Source organism: Talpa europaea (genome assembly GCF_964194135.1).
Source record: "Talpa europaea genome assembly, chromosome: 13".
NCBI classification, from domain to species: domain Eukaryota; kingdom Metazoa; phylum Chordata; class Mammalia; order Eulipotyphla; family Talpidae; genus Talpa; species Talpa europaea.
In genome coordinates, this window is record NC_140080.1 from 54,230,692 (window position 1) to 54,252,284 (window position 21,593).

Consider the following 21,593-nt stretch of genomic DNA (forward strand, 5'->3'; position numbering starts at 1 on the left):
TGTGTTTTAAGTAGTGTTCATGATTCAGGGAAAAAAAGGTTTTTTTCTCAGTTTTATTCACAAGTCTATATGGAATAGAGATTTCAAAATATTAACATCTCTTGCTTATCTAAAGATGATTTATTTAGCAGCCCTGTCTGTCTGGAACAAAGCTGATACTAGGGCACAAGAAGGGAAAGACTTATGTGCAACCAATGATTGTACAAAGCATCTGTTTGCTTTTACTTACCGGCTCTACGCTCAATTTAAACTCCTCTAAAGGCATGACCATTCACTTTGTCTAGTGCAAAACCAGAAAAAGGAAGAGAGACTTTTATTTGAAGATACTCTACAGGAAAAAGAGTAGGTCTTCACTTACCAAAGAGTTTCAGAATAAGATCTATCCCTTTTTAAAGAAGATGTTTAAAAGTGTCTATTAGAGACAGAACAGGACTATTTTTACAGTGACAAGAGTTTACATACTAGTGAGTATGTACACGCCCATGTGCGTGTGTGTGCGCATGTGTGTGAGTGTTTGTGTTACAGTAATTAGGAATTTAAGTTTTAACATTATTTAGCAATTGGGCTAAATCATTAACTCTACTAGTTAACTCTAATTTTCGCTAATTAAAAAAATGAGTTAAGGAACTCAGGCAAAAAAGACTGATACTCATCAATTCAAGCACTGAAGAAGTAAAATCAGGTGACCATGTAGCAGGCTGTTTCTTGTCTTCCATATCTCTCTTGCATGTTCAGCTTCATCTTTTCTGCTGTGGTACCTCTCTGCATGATACTATGACCTGAAGTAGGGCTCTTTGCAGAACAACTTTGTGTGCATAAAGTTGGTCCCTGGGTTAGCATACTTTGAAACATTAATATATTATTCTTCTAATCTTACTTCATTATTTTTTAACACAAGTGCTTTATTGAGATACTACTCATATGCCATGCAGTTAGCCCATTTATTTTTTTAAAGATTTATTTATTTATGGGTACAAGAGCTGGGGTACAGGCCAGAGGTGTGGGGGGTGAGAGAATTCACCAGAGACAGAGTGGGGAACAGAACAGACAGACTGACCAAAGTACACTGCTGAGGGGAGCAGCAGGTGAGTCAGGAGAGGTCTGCCACGCCATATGGGTAGCTCCTTGGCCAGTTGGGGCATCGAACTTGTGCTGCAGCGGCTGCGGACAGCTTCACAGGCTGCATCTTACCCTTGCACCACCAGGGAGGCCTACAATTAGCCTATTCAATGTGTAAGTTTAATTCAGTTTTGCAGCCATCAAGACGATTTGAGAATATTTTCATGAGCCCCAAAAGAAACTTTTATTCTTTTGCACTTTAGTCTCTTTTTTTGTTCCTTCTTTGCAGCCATCTTTATCTACTTTTTCCTTTTTACTTCTTCAACTGAGTTCTATTCTCTTTCCATGGTTTCTCTCTCTTTTCCTTTTTCTCTTGGTTTCTCTCTCTTTTCCTTGCAAAGAGCAAGAATAGCTCTTGCTCTGGCTATTCAAGAAAGGGAAGGAGGAAGGAAAGGAGAGAGGAGGTGAGGGGGATGGCAGGGCCAAAGTAAGAAAGGAGTTGTCTGAAAGCCTGAGAGCACCTGAAGCTGAAAATGAGCAATAACAGAAAATTAGAAAACAAGGTTGCATCTTTCCAGCATTTTCCTCTTCTCTCTCTGTTGATGCATTATTCTATCCCATCATTCCTCTACGTACGTTACTATAAACTCACCTGCTGCTTTTGTCTCCTGTCCTTTTATTATTTACAAAAATAGTAACACAAGCCTAGTTGCACAGAGATGTTGCTGTCATCGACAGTGTTCTCTCTCTACACACACACATACACACCATCACACCAACCACACATACACATACAACTCACATGCACCCAGACCACAGAAACACAAAAACAGACCACAATGTGTGTGTAAAATTGGAGTCACATAAATGTGCTGACATGACATTTCAGGAATAATTTTTAACTGCAAAGTTAATTCACTTTGTTATGAGAAAATTAAATTTTGAAATTTGATAGGGACATGAGGCATAAGTGGGATTAGACTTTCCCACAAGAAACAGAGACACTCCCAACTTGCCAAGGACTTAGAGAACACTGAACAGTTAATCTCCATCCTATTTTAAATCAGCTCTTTGCACATGTAAAAACATATATGATGAGACACGGCCTCATGCCCAGCAGGACTCCCCTCCTCTTTGCACATGCGCGTGCACCTGCTGCCTTGCCCCCACACAGGTTTGGTAGCAATGGTGCCCGCACAGTGGCAGGTTACTTGGTGCCAGGAGAGAGAGCATCTCTCCTTTGCTTTAATAATTAAAGAAAATATTAGAGACCACAGCAAAGTATGGAAATCTCTCCCATTTTTAAGGAAAATAAAAAGGTCAGGAAAACAGTGGCTGTCTTGAGACTTTCTCAACCCAGGTGTTTTCTGGGGTGCTTGTCTGACTTCCAGAGATCATGAAGTCAGTGAAAGCTTGTACCACTGTCTGTGTATATTAGCACAAGTTCCTTTGCTCCACTGGGGAATCCACATATTCAACAGATTATCCGAAGGATTTTTTAAAATTTATTTACTTATACAAGCACTGGGTACAGTCAGAAGCATGGGAGGGTGAGAGAATTCGCCAGAACCAGAGCAGGGAACAGAACAGGCAGACTGGTGAAGTACACTGCTGAGGGGAGCAGCAGGCAGCAGGAGAGGTCTGCGCACCATGTGGGACCCTCGCTGGCGACCAGGGATCAAACTGGCTCTGCAGAGGCTGCAGGCAGCTGTGCCACCAGGGGAGGCCCAGATTATCCAAAGGATTTTAACCCAAGGCAGACTCTGAAAAAATATTGATTAATCATCTGGAAAGGACCTGCTAAGAAAAGAGCACCACTGAGAGGGGGAAGCCAAGCTGAGGGTACCTGAGGCAGCAGAGGCAGGGTCATGCTGGAGAGAAGCTGTGACTCCCTCTGGCTGTTATTGGTACAGAAGAATTGGAAGTGATTATTCTAATTTGGGAGGCTCAGTGGTTAATCTAGTAACTAAAGAATTTGTCACCTGGACAAACAAAGTAAACTTGTAAAGTGGCCAGTATAGGCAAAACCTATGGACCTTTCCATGCAACGTTAACTAGTACAAATGCACAAAATGTGTGTAACAGCCAGACTGTATTCAGGCTGAAACTTGGAGATGCATCCAGTCTCAGCTTCAGCCATAGGTGCCTGTCAGCAGCACCCCAAAAACCATCTTCCTGCCCAGTATCTCACTGTGAGAAGCAATCTCTCTCTGCTCATCTACAGAACAAGTCCAGAATTATACTGTCAGTGCTGCAGTTTAAAATGTTAGGTACATTACATACCTAGCCTCTAAATCAAGCACTGTCTTGCCCATTTTTAATCATCATATTCATAAGTGTATATTTCAGAATTTTCCTTAACAACTTCTAGATTTAGAAAGTTGTCTACTGATAATTTTTCTATAATGTATGTCAGAATCAACTTTTCCTTTGGTTCCTTCTGCTTTTATTCAAACCTTAATGCTGCTATCCATATCCTACCCCAGCTGTTCCTCAGAGCCATCCTCTCAACCAGAGCTTCTTGAATTATCTTCCAGTCCTTTGACAGGGCACCTTGATTTCCCAATTCAAGAATCTACTGCCTTCCAGATCAGTTGAAACCCTGAGCCAAACATCCGGGACTCCCATCTCATGAGGCTGCATCCTCCACAATCATGATCTTGGGTCTCTCTACCCTTGAGATTGATTGAAGCTGATCCTATTTTAACAACCTCTCCGTGTGCCCTCCTTCACCTAAATTAAGAAGTAATATGAGCCTCTCTGGTGGTACAAGGGGTTAAACACATCACTGTGAGGCAATCCACAGCCTCTGCAGCATGAGTTCGATGCCCGGCCAGGGAGCTACCCATGTAGCATAGCAGACCTCTCCTGTCTTGCCCACTCTCCTTTCAGCAGTGTATTTCAGTCAATCCTGCCTGTTCTGCTCCCCCCTCTATCTCTGGTGACTCCGACTCCTCTCACTCCTGCATCTCTGGCCTGTACCCCACTTCTTGTATGCATAAGTAAATAAATCTTAAAAGAAGTAACAGCAGCAACAGCAAAAACAATTTTATGACAACATTCCCTTCCATGATTTTATTTAGTTAATGAGACAATGAATTTAATGTAATACACACTTATTATTAATGCCTGGTTACATAGTAAATGTTTAATAAGTATATATTCCTATTGTTATGATTATATCATATAAACATACACTGTGCAAACTAATAAAAAAAAACCTACAACATACACTGCTATATGAGAATTTTTAGTATTAAAAATCTAAAAGGTAAAGACTCTTGTCAAAGACACTTGAGGTAGGACCCCTGCCTTACTTTGGGCATGCCTAGTACAGTATGCTGTGCACTGTAGAAATATTTAGTAGAAATATTTATGGGTAGAATGAAATGGCATCAGCTTTTGCCTCCTACTCCCAGCCTCTGCTAAAACAGGATACTATTCGATGCTTGTGTAGCTGTGTTAGGTAGAATGTTAGTTGTGTAGATGCAACCTTAGTGTGTGTAGATGTGGGTATAAACTATGTAAATTCTCATTTTAAAATATGTTAGGATGAAGCTTTTAAATCTTCCTGGCAGAGAGACAAAACTATCTTTTCTCTATTTTCTTCTCCTTTCTCACAGTTTTATAAATTACAGCTTGTCCCAATAAAAAATTATCCAGATGGCCAGTTCTTCACATTGCATTTCATTCCATGCAGAGAATGTGCTTTGTTTCTAAAGAATCCCTTCTTTACCACATGTTCTATTCTTGTAGCAACTCAGTAAATTTTGGAATGATATAGGAAAAAACACTAACCAGCTTAAATTCTCTCAAAAATAGTCGAATTTCCCAGCTTCTTGTTCTCCATATATAATCATTATTGGCAAAGATGTTATAGAAATATATTAGCATCAATATCCATTTGGACAAACCACCTAGCATATGCAAGGTTATGCCAGATGTTTCAGCATTTTAATTTTCTCAGATACATTTATTCACAGAATAATCTGGCCCCAAAGAGCTTGAGATCATAGTTAAAGGCTTAGATCTTAGCATCAGGCTACTTGGGTTCCAATCTTATCTCTTCAGCTTCTTAGCTATGTGGATTTGAGTCACTTAAACTATTTGTGTTCAGTTTCTTCATCTCTAAAATGCAGATAATGGTACATATTTTATAAGACTATTGTGATACTTGAGTGTATTAATTTATAAAGATAGCGTAAATCAGGGTATAGTACAGAATAAAAGCTTTAGAAGTATAACATGTAATTGGTATTTTTATATCAGATAAATCAAATTGTCGTTTGAAGGCATCTTTAATTTTTAAAATTTGGGCCTCCCCGGGTGGTGCAGCCTCTGCAGCGCTGGTTTGATCCCCGGCCACCGGCGAGGGTCCCACATGGCACGCATACCTCTCCTGCCACGCCTGCTGTTCCCCTCCACAGTGTATTTCATCGGTCTGCCTGTTCTGTTCCCCGCTTTGGCTTTGGTGAATTCTCTCACCCTCCCACGCTTCTGACTGCACCCAGTGCTTGTATAAATAAATAAATAAATCTTTAAAATAGATAGATAGATAGATAGATAGATAGATAGATAGATAGATAGATAGATAGATAGATAGATAAAATTTTACTGGCAGTTTTTAAATAATTTTACTACCTACATTTAGTAGAAATAATAACATTCACATATGTGTTCTAGATTAACCTGGTTGTCATTTAAAAATATCTTGCTTCCCAATGCTAAATAGTAAAATAAATTGTACAATTTTAGAAGGTTATGGTAGAAATAAATGGCATTAATCATATTTTCTTGAGAGAAATAGATGTTCATCTTTCATCGATAACATTGGAACAACCAATCCTTAATAGCTCAGGGTTGTTTACTAAAAAAACAAAAACACTTCTTAACCAGCTCCCTTCAAGATTTAGTAAAAGATTCCTAATGGTGCTTCTTATTTCTAATTAGGATAATATTGCTTTACGCACACTAAATTACTTTACATGTTTGTCTTCGGTGTGTTAAGTAATTTCAGGGAATAGAATTTTAAAATATGGTGCTTGCCTCTACACATATTTGAACCTACAGATGAGTATTTATTTGCAGACTGTGAAATGATAGAAGGTTACCTCTTAAACATTTAACAGGACAGTAGGATCAGATACTTGCGGGCATATGTAGATATATACATGTGTAAACATATTGTCATCCGTATCTAAATAACTCATCATTTAATTTAAAATAGGTATAGGTATATTGAGTTTAAAGTCATCAGAAAGATGGAATCATTTCATTTTGATATAGAGTCAGAATTATACCTTTATTTTATGGTTTTTAGTGTTTATTTTATGGTTTTTAATGTTTGTACTGGACACATTTTTTTTTGTTTTTTATTTTATTTTATTTTTTCAGATTTATTTATTTATAAAAGAGCTGGGGTACCAGCCAGAGGGAGGGTGAGAGAATTTACCAGAGACAGAGGGGGATGCAGAACAGGCAGACGGACAAAAGCACTGTTGAGGGGAGCAGTGGGCGAGACAAGAGAGTTGTACTGCGCCATGTGGGTATCTCCCTGGCTGGACAGGAATCGAACCCGCACTGTAGAGGCTGTGGACAGTGCTGTGCTCAACCCGCTGCGCCACCGAGGAGGCCCTGGACACTTTTTTTTAACTGAATTATTTTTTAGGTGCCTTTGGCCAGCTAGCCTGAAAAATGTTTTTACCTCTGTGTGAAAGGTTATTTAAAAAAATGCATATCTATAAAGGGCGAAAAAACATACCTTAATGAACATTGCAGGGATTAGATATATTTCAAACTAGAATATTTAAAATTAAAACTGCACTTATTTAAACTATAAAATTAATCTTGACATAGTCATACCATTTAACCAAAATATTAAAATTAAAAGCATGAAAACAGCTTGTGTATAGTAATAAAAATGTAATAATGGAAACACAAACTTATCACTGTAATTGCTTTGATTGAATTAATATTGTAGCATGTTAATCACTTTATTTGTTTAATTTACTGCATAGTGCTAACTGTGTAAATAGTATCTGTAGACTTTTTAAACTGTAGGATCTATTCATCAGATGTCCATGCATAAATTATACAAATTACTTACTACATTAAGCTGGTTTCGGCATAAAATTTTAATCGCTATTAGTGTGATACTTAGCGTGCAATCACGTTTCTTGAGAAAATTTATACCTTGGAAGTTTCTAGTGACCATACTTACTTTGAGGAATGAGAGTACACACACTCACACACATTTAAATCTTCACTATTGATGCATTTTTCATTCCATGGCTAGTTTACTGAAAATATCACCTTTGACAGAATAGTACAGGTAACAACATTTTTGTACATACTCAGTTAAAGTGTGTCTCCTTCCTTAAGTATACCAAGTGAATGTCACATGTTGGATTTAATGTGGTGGTGTTAGAAAAGACATTAATGAAATAACTATGCTCAGATCTTGACTGAAATAAAAATAAATGGGAATTTCATTCAATTTTTATCCATTTATGTGTTCACCAGCTGCAGATTCTTGGCATGTACTCCAGTTTTATTAGTTTCAAAATAACAAATAGTTTAAAAAATCACATCAGAGCACAGTAGGCTAAATTGTGATGGGAGCTAAATTTTCTCTAGGACTAGTTTTCCACCTCTGCAGTGGGATTTTTGGTGTTTCATCTAGACAATTGGTATAGATGCCACAGTGAGAAAACTTTGATTACTCAAAACTTTGATTAGAGGCAGATTCTAAGAGGAAGGATTCAATCTGGGATGGCTAAATAGGGGTAATGGAAATAGAAGGGCCAACATGGACTGACTTTGGAGACACTGATTAAGGAAGTAAGATGAGTTGTTGAGAGAAAATCCTGTCTGACTGAGATAGTCAAGTATTTTTACTGAGTTTTATGCTTAAATTAATGTTTGGCAATAATTCAAGTGACATAAGTAAAAAATTATATATATATTATATAATACATAAACATATGGGTTATATATACCTATATATAAAGAAAGGGTTGTTCCCAAGAAAGAACCTTCAACAAAGTTTCCTAATATTAAAAAGATCATTAGGGAACTTTTCTGCTTCCAGAAGGACAGAATAGACCTACTTTCCACAATACTTTAATATTTTAACTATGATGTGTCAAACATATTTAGTTTTAGTAAAAACATTAAAAGAAAAAAGTTTAAAAATAACTGCAGTATCTCCACAGTATATAAAGATGTAAACTGTGACATCGGTAAGAAACACTTGGGGGAGTACAGGTAAAAGTATAGTTTTTATATGTTAGGAAGTTATTTGCTTAAAATAGAATGCTGTAACGAAATACAAAAACTGTAGGAGATACACAAAAGAGAGAGAGAAAAAAGAATCAAAACATGCCATTACAAAAAAAAAAATCTAATCATAAAGGAAGAAAAAAGGACAAAAAAGAATAAGAAAATAGTAAAGAAACAATCAAACACCTAGAAACCAATAAGATGACATAAGGAAATCCTTACCTATCAATAATTTAAATATAAATGGATTAAGTTCTACAATCAAAAGAGATAGAGAGACTGAATAGATTAAAAGGACAGACTTCAAGTGAATGCTGCCTACAAGAGACTCGGTCAACTTTAAGGACACAGGAAGGCAAAAGTGAATGAATGCAAAAGTTATTTCATGCAAATGGGTACCAAAAGAATGCAAGGATGGTTATCCTTATGTCAGATAAAATAGACATTGCTTCAAAATTGTCACAGAGACAACAAAAAGTCATCATGTAATGATAGTGGAGTCACTTTATTAACAATTTTTAATACATGCATAGAACCAATATTAATATTAACAAAACCAAAGGGATAGATAGAAAGTAGTACACAAATAGAAGGTGTCAATATCCCCCTTTGAAAAATAGGTAGATCATCCAGACAAAAAAATGACTACATTCACACATTTCTGATACCTAATACTCTGAATTGAAATTGAATCAGCAATCACAAACCTCGTAAACAAAAAATCCTAGAACAGATAGTAGCATCATTAGTCAATTCTAATGAACATTTAAAGAATTAACACCATTTCTCTTCAAACTTCCAAAAAAGGTGAAGAGGCAACAACACTTCAAAACTCATTTTATGAGAGAATTACCTTAATGCCAAAGTCAAACAAGGATACTACTTGAAATTTACAGATTAATATCCCTCATGACCATAGCTATAAAATCCTCAACAAAATGCTGACAAGGCAAGTTCAGCAGCTGATAAAAAGAATCATAGGCCATGATTAACTGGAACGTATCTCTGAAAGGCAAAGATGGTTCAACATATACAAAGCAATAAATGTGATATACTACATTAATGAAGTATAAAATGAAGTATAAAATCCATCTGGTCATAATGAACATGAAAAGAACATTTGACAAAATTCAACCTTTTTTCATTTTTAAAAACTTTCAACAAATGAAGTATAGAGGAATTATCTCAATATAATAAGGTCCTTATATGGCAGCCCCACAGCTAACATAAATTCAGTGATGGAAAGCTAAACTTTTTCTCTAAGATCCTCCTCTAAGACAAGGATGCCCACTCTTACTACTCTTCCTACTTCTCTTTAACATAGTACTTGAAGTCCTACCCAAAGCAGTTCAGCAAGGAAAAAAAAAATCCCATGTCAGAAGGAAGTAGTAAAATTACTTCTTTGCAGATGACATGAAAATCTGTTAGACTAGCTGAAAATACCACTGAAAAGCTCTTAGAACTAATAAGTGAATTCAGTAAAATTTAAGGTGAAAAATTCATGTACAAAAATCAGTTGCATTTCTGCACATTAAAATGAACTATCTGAAAATAAGATTAAGAAAAACAATTTATGATATTCACTAAAGGAATAAGATACTTAGGAATAAATTTTGCCAAGGAGATGAAAGACCTATGTATTGAAAACTATAAAACAATGGTAAATTAAAGAAGATACAAATAAAGGGGAAAATACCTCATGTACATGATTGGAAGAATTAGTGTTAAAATAATCAGTATTACTCTCAAAGTTATCTATAAATTCAATATAATCCCTATAAAAATACCGGTATCATTTTTCATAGCAAAAGACAATCCTACAATTCATTTAGAACTGAAAAACTCCAAATAGCCAAAGCAGTCTTGAAAAAAATTAACAAAACGGAAGACATCACACTTTCTGATTTCAAATTATACAACAAAAACTATATAATAATGTGTGGATCTGATATAAAACACATAGAACATGGAAAAGAATAAAACCCTGAAGTAATCTCACAATATAAGGTCAACTGATGTGTGACAAGAGTAACAATAGGAAAAGAAGAACAGTCTTTTTTTGGTGAATGGTATTGGGAAAACTGGATACCCATGTGCAGAAAAATGAAACTGGATTCTTCTTATCTTACAAATTCATAGAAATCAATTAAAAATGGGTCAAAGACATAAATACAAGGCCTGAAACTTCTAGAAAAGAAAATAGGGTAAAATCTCCTTGGAATTGGTCTTCACAATGGTATTTTGGGTACAATTCCAAAAACACAGATAACAAAAGCAAGAATGAGTAAGCAGGGTTACATTAAACTGAATACAATCAATAAAATGGAAGACAACCTATGGAATTGGAGAAAATAATTGTGAACCTTACATCTAATAAGGGGTTAATAGCCAAAACATACTGGAACTTGTACAACTCAAGTTTTAATAAAACAAATAATCTGATTTTTAAAAAAGGATAAAGTGTCTGAATACACTGTTCTCCAAAGAAACATGTAACTTGCCAATAGATCCATGAAAAGGTGCTCAATATCACTAGTAATCAGGGGATTACAAATCAAAACTGCAATAAGATTTTACCTTACACCTGTTAGGATGCCGATTGTTTTAAAAAAAGGTAAAGATAAATTGATAAAAATAAAGTGTTGACAAGGATGTGGAGGAAAAGCAACCCTGGTTCGTTGTTGATGGGAATGCAATATTGTCAGCCATTATGGAAAGTAGTATGAAGAATTCTTTAAATATTATGATCCAGAAAGTCCTTTCTGGACCTATATATCTATAAATGTAAATCAGAATCTCAAAGATATGTCTGTTCTGTACCCTGATGTTCATCCTAGCATTATTCACAAATAGCCAAGACATGAAAACAACCTAAATGTCCATTGATGGATGAATGAATAAAGAAAATGTGATGTGGGCCTCCCCGGTGGCGCAGCGGTTGAGCACTGGGTTGAGAAGCTTCCCGCTGACTCTGCGGCGCCGGTTCGATTCCCGGCTGCTCCCCGGCCACCGGAGGAGGGTCCCACATGGCGTGCAGACCTCTCCTGCCGCCCGCTGCTCCCCTCAGCAGTGTACTTCAGTCCTTCTGCCTGCTCTGCTCCCCGCTCTGGCTCTGGTGAATTCTCTCACCCTCCCGCGCTTCTGACTGTACCCAGTGCATGTATAAACAAACAAACAAACAAATAAAAAAAATAAATAAATAAAACATGCCTCTATAAAAAAAAAAAAGAAAATGTGATGTATACATACAATAAAATATTCAGCCTTAAAAAAAGAAGGAAATCCTACCATTTATGATAACATGGATATACCTGGTGGTCATTATAAGAAAAATAATGTGTGATTATCAATTATATGTGATACCTAAAAAAATCAGATTCATTTAAGCACAGAGTAAAAATGGTAGATGGCAAATAAGACATAGTCATAAAGTTAAAAAAAAAGAACCAAAAAGAAATTTTACAACTGAAAAATATAATAGTCCAATAAAAATATCACTAGTATTATATTTTCTATCAGAATAGGCCTTTTTTAACATTAAAAACTCATGAACATTAATTCATTAATTTGTACTTGTTACTACACTAGTATCCTGTATAAATTATCTCATTCAGTTTTCGCACACACACACACACACACAAACCACCATTTAATAGATGAGGAAATGAAAAAACAGAATTTGAGTAAATTACTCAAGATTATGGCACTAGAAACTTTAATCCAGCTTTCTCTAATTTTTAAATCCATGCTTTTCATTACTATGCTAAACTGATTACAATGCTTAATTTGAATAATAATTCTCTTTCAATTTCCTAATTGGACATTTTAGTGAGTTCATATCTAGCACTATTTCATTGGCTGAATTAACCCAGAAAAATGTATTTTTATATCAAATTCATTTTACCCAATTCTTTGAATTCATGAATTTTTTGAAACTTTTATCTTTAATATTACTTTTTCCCCTTAATTTTAATGACAAGTGAAAGTATAAGCTATTTTATGTAGAAAAGTTAGTCAAAATCAGAAAAAAACATCATATCCTATCTTGGACAACCTAATTTTAAAGCCTCAAGAATATGAAGAAATGAATATAGAAGGAATATGACCCTGAGGCACCAATTTGGTTTTGTCCATCTCTGTATTTGTAAACAATATATAGAAACTGTGTTACATCCTCAACAGACATTTAAAAACTATGCTGGTGTTTCCTTCCTGGTCTATATTTCAACATATATCATTTGCACTTAACTCTTAATCCTCATAGAAATAAAATCAGCAACAATTTAAGGCATATGTTCACTTTTAAATGTTTCTGCAAAAGTATTTTAGGGATTCTATAATTTCAGTAATCAGAATTACAGTATTTATCGTGACATTCAGTGTGACCTGGCCAAGATATCACTATTTCCTTAGAACAAAAACTGGTCATGTAACATTCATATACTGTGTAAGTTTGGACTACTTATATATTAAAGACTGAAAGGAGTGGTTTTTTCTTTTTTGTTTTTTTTTTTTTTAAAGCTTTATTTTTTTTTTAATTTTTTTTTAGCTTTTTTTTTTTAAGATTTTTTAAATTTATTTATACAAGCACTGGGTACAGTCAGAAGCGCGGGAGGGTGAGAGAATTCACCCGAGCCAGAGCAGAGAGCAGAACAGGCAGAGTGACGAAATACACTGCTGAGGGGAGCAGCGGGTGGCAGGAGAGGTCTGCGCGCCATGTGGGACACTAGCCTGGCAGCCGGGGATGGAACTGGCTCTGCAGAGGCTGTGGGCAGCTTCGCAACCCAGCGCTCAACTGCTGCACCACTGGGGAAGCCCTGGAGTGGTTTATTTTCATAAAGTTAAATGGTAGTGAGGACAATAAGTGAGTCACCTGGGAAGCAACCTGGGATGGGGCTGAGGTTTAAAGTAGCACCTGCTAACAAGATGGTACTTGTATTGTCATCAAGACCCAAGGTCAAATTGCAAGGTGGGCAACATTATTTATCTTATTCCTTCCCATGTCCTAGCTGACCCATTTTCTCATCACCTTCTGTTACTTGTCTGATAGTCGCGGCCATTCACTGTTTCCTCACTACACCTTGGTTTGGGAGATAAACCCTCATTCTGTTTCATGAACACTTCCAAATAAGATGCCTCTGCCCACTCTGACAATTAATTCTTTGTCTTATGAAAGCAGAAAAAAGAGACTTTTAGAATCTAACCTACCTGTTCAGGAATGGTTTTTCTGTATCTTCTTATTTAGTCCTTGGGAAAAAATATAAATGGCTAACAAAATAATTGAGTCCAAAATGTAAAACAGAGTTTTCATCAGGGGCAGTTGTGTTAGAAAAGAACTCTTTCAAGTCTTATTATCTCTCTAATTCCTGGGCTACCTGAGGGCATAGCCCCTAATCAGGGCTCTGCCTGGGAGTGAACTGTCTATTTTTGGCAGTTCCTCTTTTCAGGATCTGGAGAAAGACTGTCAACAACTTGACACTCTTCTTGCAATACTGCTGACCTCTACTTTTTAATTTTTGTTTTGAAGTACAGCACTCAAGGGGATATTTCATCCTTGCCATTTTACTTAAATCTGTAATGCTTCCCCACCTTTTTAAAGTCATGCCACAGAGAGACAATAATAAATCAGTACTTGGGAATGAGAGACCATTTAGAAGGGGGATTTAGAGGAGACTGTTTAAGGTTGGAAGGACTGGCCTGGGACTCAGGTGCACCGGACTCCTGCAGGCCATCCTAAGGCTGTAGCGGCATACTGGTTGGAAAGCTACCATTAGCTCATTATGATGCCTTAGTTATAACTTCACAGTCCAAGCTGTCTATGTTCCAGGACTTTACAGAGCATGGCCCCTGTTAGAAGCAGGAACCAAATTTGCTGCCTGAGCATGAGAAAATAAACACATTGCTGATGTAAAATGATTACATAGTTGGATGAGTAGAAACTAGTGTCCAGTGGGGTTGACAATCAGTGGGCATCATCTAGACTCTTGGAAGTGGGAGTAAGATGAGGGGATACCAATTAGTGGACAAGTATTGTAATAGATAATAATTCTAGGTAAGAAGCACACAGAAGACTGGCCAGTGGATAACTGGAAAGTGGGTCCAAGCTTCCTAGGTTGGGACTAGAGGCAGAGATCTTTTCATGGAAAGGGGATGCCAAGAACAAAATAGAAATACAGCTCTTCATACATTCAGGCCCTTGAATTCTAGACATGGCAGCAGACAAGGCATTTAGGAACGAGGACCAAGGAAGATGCCAAGCCAGAGAACCTAGAGCCCATAAGGCTGTCTAGGATTCATGAAGAAGGCCTGAGAACTGGTATTACTACAACTGGGTACTGCTTCAGGGTCAGACTTCGGTCTTCAAAATTGAGCAAGTGGGTTTAGAGAATTACCTCCAACCTCAGATCAGGATTGGTGCTGAGGTTATCGGGAGACTGTACCAACCTGTGGAATGAGGTACCCCAGCTATGAAAGGAAGGAAGAACTCAAGCTGAGAACTGTCCTGGGCCTAACACAAAATGCAGTGATTCAACATCGCCTACCTGAGACTATTGACTGTCCCCATCACAAATCCAAGGCAGAGCATATGACAAGAATGCTGCTGTTCAAAAGCCTACAGAACAGTTTTTTACGGAAAAAAAAATTCTTAAACAGTGTACTTTTCCATTTATTCTCATATATTAAAAATTATAATTAAATACTCTAAAAAAGCAAATCTAGTATTTTAAATTAAATTCACTTTTATGTTTTATTTTTGAAGTAAGGTCACTAGGATCTTGGTTTTGGATGTGTAAAAAATACCTTCAAAAGCCTGTCTGCAAATGTCCAGAGCATTTTCTTATTAAGCATTTACAATCTGTTTCTCTTCCTTGCCATTGATGAGCATAGAGTTGACATTTTCAATAAATTATTCTGTTGAAACATGAAATTTCCAATATTTGACTATCATTGAATTTAAAAGACTGCAATTTCATATTGGTCAACCCAGTAGTTTCTTCTGTCTCTTCCTAGTTGTCAAGCTACCGGTGAACACAAATCAAATTAAGAAGGATTGGTGAAATGATATGCTCAGTCAAAAGAACCCAGGCTCCCACGGGACTCTGCTGCTAGGTGCTGCCCTCGAACTCTGCAATTTTCACTCCTGCTTATCCTGATCCATAATGAGCTGAAATTTGAATATGCTCCTCCTCTTTCAGTCAGAAACTGACATTTTACTTTTATCAACAGATACTCATTCATAGATATTGTAGCTTATACCTGCAATTTTTGAAAGAGATTATGTCTTTAGAGCTGTTTTTGCCCAATATTTGGCCAAATCAAAAGTAATTTTAAAATGGCTTTTTCAGACCCAGCAAAACCACATCTGTAGATTTTTTTTCCTGTATGTATAGATTTGTGCAGATTCACGTGTATGTACATACACATGAGTGAGGGTTGGCATTTGGAGGAACACAGACCAAAATTTTGGATACCATCACTTTAACAGAAATGTTTCACTGCAGCAAGTGATTGAAAATTATGAAAATTCAGAACCATAATAGTGATTAAAAACTTTCAAATTGGGAGTATTCTTAGCTAGCAAAGCTGCTGAGTGATAGTATCTTAAGGAAAACTCAGCTGTGCTTGAAATAAACATTCCCAAATCCCCTCTGGTTAGCCTGTCTCTCAACTTTTATCTGCAGAAAGTTTTTTTCTAAACATCTCCCTTAAACCTTAAATGCTGTGGCTTAAACAAAATGCTTCTGCTTTGTTGTTATGAAAATGGTACTTTGTCACATCTTCATTCCCTGCCCAGTACTCTAGCATATGCTGGCATGTTTTCCCCGCCATTAATCCTGGCAAACCAAGTATTGCTATGCCATGTAAATACCTGCTTCTCTTTGTACCAAAATTATATATATATATATATATATATATATATATATATATATATATATATAGTTCCCTTCATTTTCAAATTATAGTTCCCTTCATTTTTACTTTTTGATGGTGTTACAAACTTTGTCCCACTTCTACCCAACTGATGGGTGCTAATAACTCAGTGATCAGTTTGGGGGCTTCCCAAGAAAATGCCAGACAACATTGGGAAAGTTGCTTATCCTCTGTGAACCTGTTTTCTAATCTGTAAAATAAATATATTAATAGTATCTTTAAGTATTTTGTAATAGATATTAGAAGTGATATATGTAAAACACTGTGAATTGTAATGGGCTTTTGGTATACACACAACATGGATTGCTTTTTGTTCTTATTATACATTGTATTTTCAGTAGATATGTCTTAACATTTTTACAAAACTTATATTTTCTAAATTGTATAACGTAACAGATATTCGTTAATGAGTTATTGAATCTAAATGAATAAACAAGTAAATCAATTACAATTATTATAAATCACAGAACATGCATGTAAAAGGGCATTCCTATTTGTGGCAAAGCTGCTTATCAATCATGATGCCAATACAAAATCACCCTGCCATGTTGGGCAGACTTCTATCAACCTAATTACCCCATCCCAATTCTAGCAGGTCGATTCCAGATACAGGTTGATATTAAAGTCCCATGAGGTTAGAATAGGACAGACCCTCCCTGGAAAGCTCTAAAATAGGGAGAAAACTGCATTGCTTCCTGATTTTATCATGACCTTAACAAAAGAAAACTTCTCTTTCAAATATCCAGAAGAATTTACTATATATCATTTATCAGGAAATTCCTGAAAAAGAACCAGCTGCCTAATTATTGATGCATTTGGCTGTGCTCCCTTAGATTTAGAGGATAATAACACTGTGATGATGATAGCAACTTCCACCTCATTCCTAGAAGCAAAGGAGGTTTTGGGATCTCTTCAGAGATAGTGATATGGGCACAGAAATCCAACAGAGATAAACTGATCAGCATGTAGAAAGAACCAGCTCATATTGATAGTTCCAATAATATGCAGGATCAAGATTTAGCCATGACAGTGGTTCTTCATATTCGAACACAGAACTTCCTAAGAAGTTCAGGAAGGTTAAGCAGAACTCCAGATACAGCATCTCTGGATACATGAATTGTAAGGAATGAAATCATAATGTTTTCTGATACTGGAAATAGTTTTATTATAGTTATCCAAAGTGGTGTTGAGGTAGGTAGTCAAGCCAGGGAAAAAATATTAAAGGATTAAAAACTTTGATTCAATCTCTATATGACATTTTCATTGCTCTATTGAAAGCACATGTTTATGTTATTCTTAGATTGTTAAGTTTCCAAAATTGTAAAAATCATATGTACCTATGAAATGACTTGCAATACCCTGCTGATCAGTTTCTAGGGTCCAGAACCTGAGATTTTCTCAAAGAGCAGTATGAAAAAAACTTATTTGAGTGTGCACAGGGAGAGAGAGTGTGCACAGGTGTGTGGCTATTCAGTTTTTAAATATTGAATGTAAATCTGTTCCAATAACAGTGGATTCTGATTTATAACTCTTAACTGACACCTGTGCTCTCATTTTTATATAAAACAGTGCTTTTGGCTGTCCATATTCGGACATGAACTTAAAAAAGGAGGCGACGCTTCATGATCGTCTGAGAGAACAAACTCAGGCAAATTTGGAGTCAGACTCTTCACACTCAAAATGGACAAACAGCTGTAGCTTGAACTTCAACGAAAAACATGAAAAAATAAACAATCAGCCCAGGTAAGAAACTTTTCAGTAAGAAAACCATGTAGAATAGTAAAAGAACTAAATTTTAGTAGAAGTAGGTCCTTATATTTCTTTAAAATGTTTTCTTTTATTTCTGGATAGTATGTACCCTAACTCAGAAAATACACTTAAGCATCGATACTCATTTTTAAAATGTTTTTTATTTATGGTCAAAAATATGAACTTAAGTGTATATTATATGTCAGCAAATGAAAGCATATCTCATATAGAAATTTCTCCAAGGTTTTCTGTTATCTTGAAAATGTCTTTGTTCTTTGCAATCATTTCATAGATAGTATCTCTTAGGAATATGATCAAGTATTTGCAGCCAGTCAGTCATTCCAGGATATCCTCTCTTACCTGCTCCTTGTCTTTGTAATCCTTAATCCATTTGTAACTTAGATTTATTTTCTTTTTACTCTGAATATTTTCCATTTTTATGGAAATTTTTGGAATAATTTCCATTATTAATAACACATTATCCTTGTGACCCTAAATGTAAAATAATGATTTTAAGTATCAGTTTTCAATTTTTATTTACATATAATCATTTTCTAAGAAGCTGCTATTGCAATCTTATTTGATATTCTTTAACATAAAAGAGTAAATATTCTAAACAATATCTTTTCTGGAAAAGAGCTCTATTCTCCTTGCTGGAAATTATAAACACAAGACAATGTAATGCCATGTAAATAATTAGAGACCAGGCAGAACTAGAGCCAAGAAAGTCTAGACAGAGACGAGAGAAGGGGTGTTTGTCAGACCCCTCGGAAAGCAGAACACTCATACCCAAACCTGTGAAAAGCACTAGATCCTCCCCGTGACATCTTTGAAGAGGCTGCTACTCAGGGACTACTGATTTTCCTAAACCTCCAGAGCCTTGCTCTTTGCATTCAGCATGCGTAAAAGAAAGATGTGCACACCTCTCTGTGGGAGCACACTTTCCACTGGAACAGTATTGCCCATTTATGCTTTCAGTCCCAGCAAGGGTATTCCTTTAATCCCAGGGGGAGATCTGTTCACTCGGAAAATTCTGCTCATAGGATACACTTCACATGGAATTTACATCCTGGGCTGTGGGTTTTGTTCTTCTTTTTTTTTTTTTTTTCATATATATGTTGTTGTAGAGCTTTTAGGTGAAATTTCATTTTTGAATTTTGAATCACTTAGTGTGATTTTGATCACTGCACAAGACTGTACAGATTAGCTCTCTAGCGCATGATCTATTTCCTATGGATACACATGCCTCTCTATTTTTGTAACTGTAACTTGCATTTTTATTATTTGTTATACACCCACTCCTCTTGTTGAAACTTCACAGGGTCTAGTTGTTCTTTACTGCTTTTTCACACCCACACTGTTTACAACTTTAACTAGTTGAGAGTTTGAACATCCTTCCCATATCCTATCTGAAGGTATTTTTTTTTTCTTTCTCAGTCCTTCAAACTGTTTTCCAGGGACCAGTGTTTATTCTAGAATTATAGAAACCAGTACATCCATTTGCCTTTTTTTTGTTGTTGTTGTTCTATTTTATCTTACTTTGTTCAAATAAAATCTCAATCGGTCTCTCTTATAAACAAGTTAGGCATTCAACCTCAAAGTCAAAAGTCAGAGACTAAACATATCTATGGCCTGCTTTAAAGGAAAATGATTATCATAATCTCTGAGGTTAGCTAAAGTTTTCTTTTCAACAAACAGATACATGGCTTCCCCTTTTGAACTCCTGTTAAGAATTTACCCTTTTCAAAATACTATTATGTGTATTGCCATTTGAAGGGTTTTGCAATTAAATATATCAGATAAACATAATTATTACAAAGAAAAAGTAGTGAATGTTAGTTGATAATCAAGCAGACAAATCACACATGATCTAATTCTGTCAAATCCTATTTCATGTATGCATAGAACTGTGTAAGTAGTGGGAGTGAGAGTCATACTGTGCACATCTTGAATTTTTAAGCCTTCTTTTTGCTTTACAAATGTCAATACCAGGATCATCTTTGTATTCCAATATTTGTTTGCTTTTTTTAGCCAATAACTAAAACAATATTTGGATAAATAATATTGGCAACATTGCCCATTTTCATTCTATATCTTCCCCTCCTTCTCCCTCACATCTTATTCATGATCTGGAATTCCAGAGTGATGAAAACCAAAAAAAAAATCAACAAGGAATTATGTAGATTACCTATGGGCAGATAAAATCTATTTTAACTCTCACAGTTTGCTTATAGTAATTTCCTAAAACTCTGCTTCCTCTAACTAAGTTGTTGCTGTTAAAATCAAAAGATATCAGATACAAGAAAAAAAGAATATTTAAATTCCATCTTTTTCATTCGATATGTTCATGAAAATAATTTTTACTTGGCTATCACCAAGGATAGGCATGAACATTAAATTAGTGAAAATTAGGAATTTGCCTGCAACTGGTAGCCACAGACACCTGAGTGGCCTCCTCCAGAGACACTGCCAGAGGGATCCAGTTGGGGAGGCAGCAAAGATGTCACTGGTCCTGACCTTTGTCTAGTTTTTTGGTGGTCACTCAAGGGGTGTTATAGAAAGTTGCTGAGAAGATGGCATCAGAGCAGGTTACCTGCCTCTTTCCTGGGAGGATAATGTAAAATAATCCAGAGGATTACTGAACTCACATGACTTGGGGTAAAAACTAGATACCTCCTGATTATTAGAGACTAACACTGACTACAACAAAAGGTGTGTGGAGAGAGAAATGCCTAGAAACTATGGCCAGGGCACCAACCCACACTCCTATGTTGGGGTGATCATGGGTAAAGGAGAGCTTTTTAGTGTGGAAGTACACTCCTAACTATGGGGTGATATGTTTGAAATTGCTAGGTGAGATAGCAGAAAAAGCAAGCAGAAAATTAAATGCTAATATATGGAAAATGAAGAGCACACTACTGAATGACTACTGGATTAATGAAGAAAATAACAAAGAAATTAAAAAACTTCTCAATACAAATGACAGTGACCATACACCCTACAAGAACCTATGGTGCAAAGCAAAAGCAATACTAAGAAGGCAGAATATAGCAATAAAGACAAGACTCACAGGCCTCCCCAGTAGCGCAGCGGTTGAGTGCTGGGTTGCAAAGCTGCCTGCAGCCTCTGCAGCGCTGGTTCGTTCCCTGGCCGCCTGGTGAGGGTCCCACATGGCGCAGAGACCTCTCCTGCCACCCGCTGCTCCCCTCAGCAATGTACTTCACCAGTCTGCCTGCTCTGCTCTCCACTCTGACTCTGGTGAATTCTCTCACCCTCCTGCACTTTTGACTGTATCCAGTGCTTGTATAAATAAATAAATAGGGCTCCCCTGGTGGCGTAGCGGTTGAGTGCTGGGCTGCGAAGCTGCAGTGCTGGGTCAATCCCTGGCCACCCGCAAGGGTCCCACATGGCACGCAGACCTCTCCTGCCACGCCCGCTGCTCCCCTCAGCAGTGTGCTTCTTCGTCAATCTGCCTCTTCTGCTCCCTGTTCTGGCTCTGGTGAATTCTCTCACCCTCCCGTGCTTCTGACTGTACCCAGTGCTTGTATAAATAAATAAATAAATAAATAAAT

The 21,593-nt window shown here is 36.5% G+C and overlaps 1 protein-coding gene across 1 annotated transcript in view; it reads left to right on the forward strand.

The window, feature by feature from the left end:
* The window catches only part of L3MBTL4 (L3MBTL histone methyl-lysine binding protein 4), a gene marked incomplete at both ends in the record, with an annotated part of 345,501 nt that overhangs the window by 199,386 nt on the left and 124,522 nt on the right, over window positions 1-21,593 (forward strand). Inside the window, one exon of the mRNA XM_084252676.1 lies at window positions 17,842-18,015. Coding sequence (XP_084108802.1) covers window positions 17,842-18,015 — 174 coding nt within the window. The remainder of the gene's footprint in view (window positions 1-17,841; window positions 18,016-21,593) is intronic.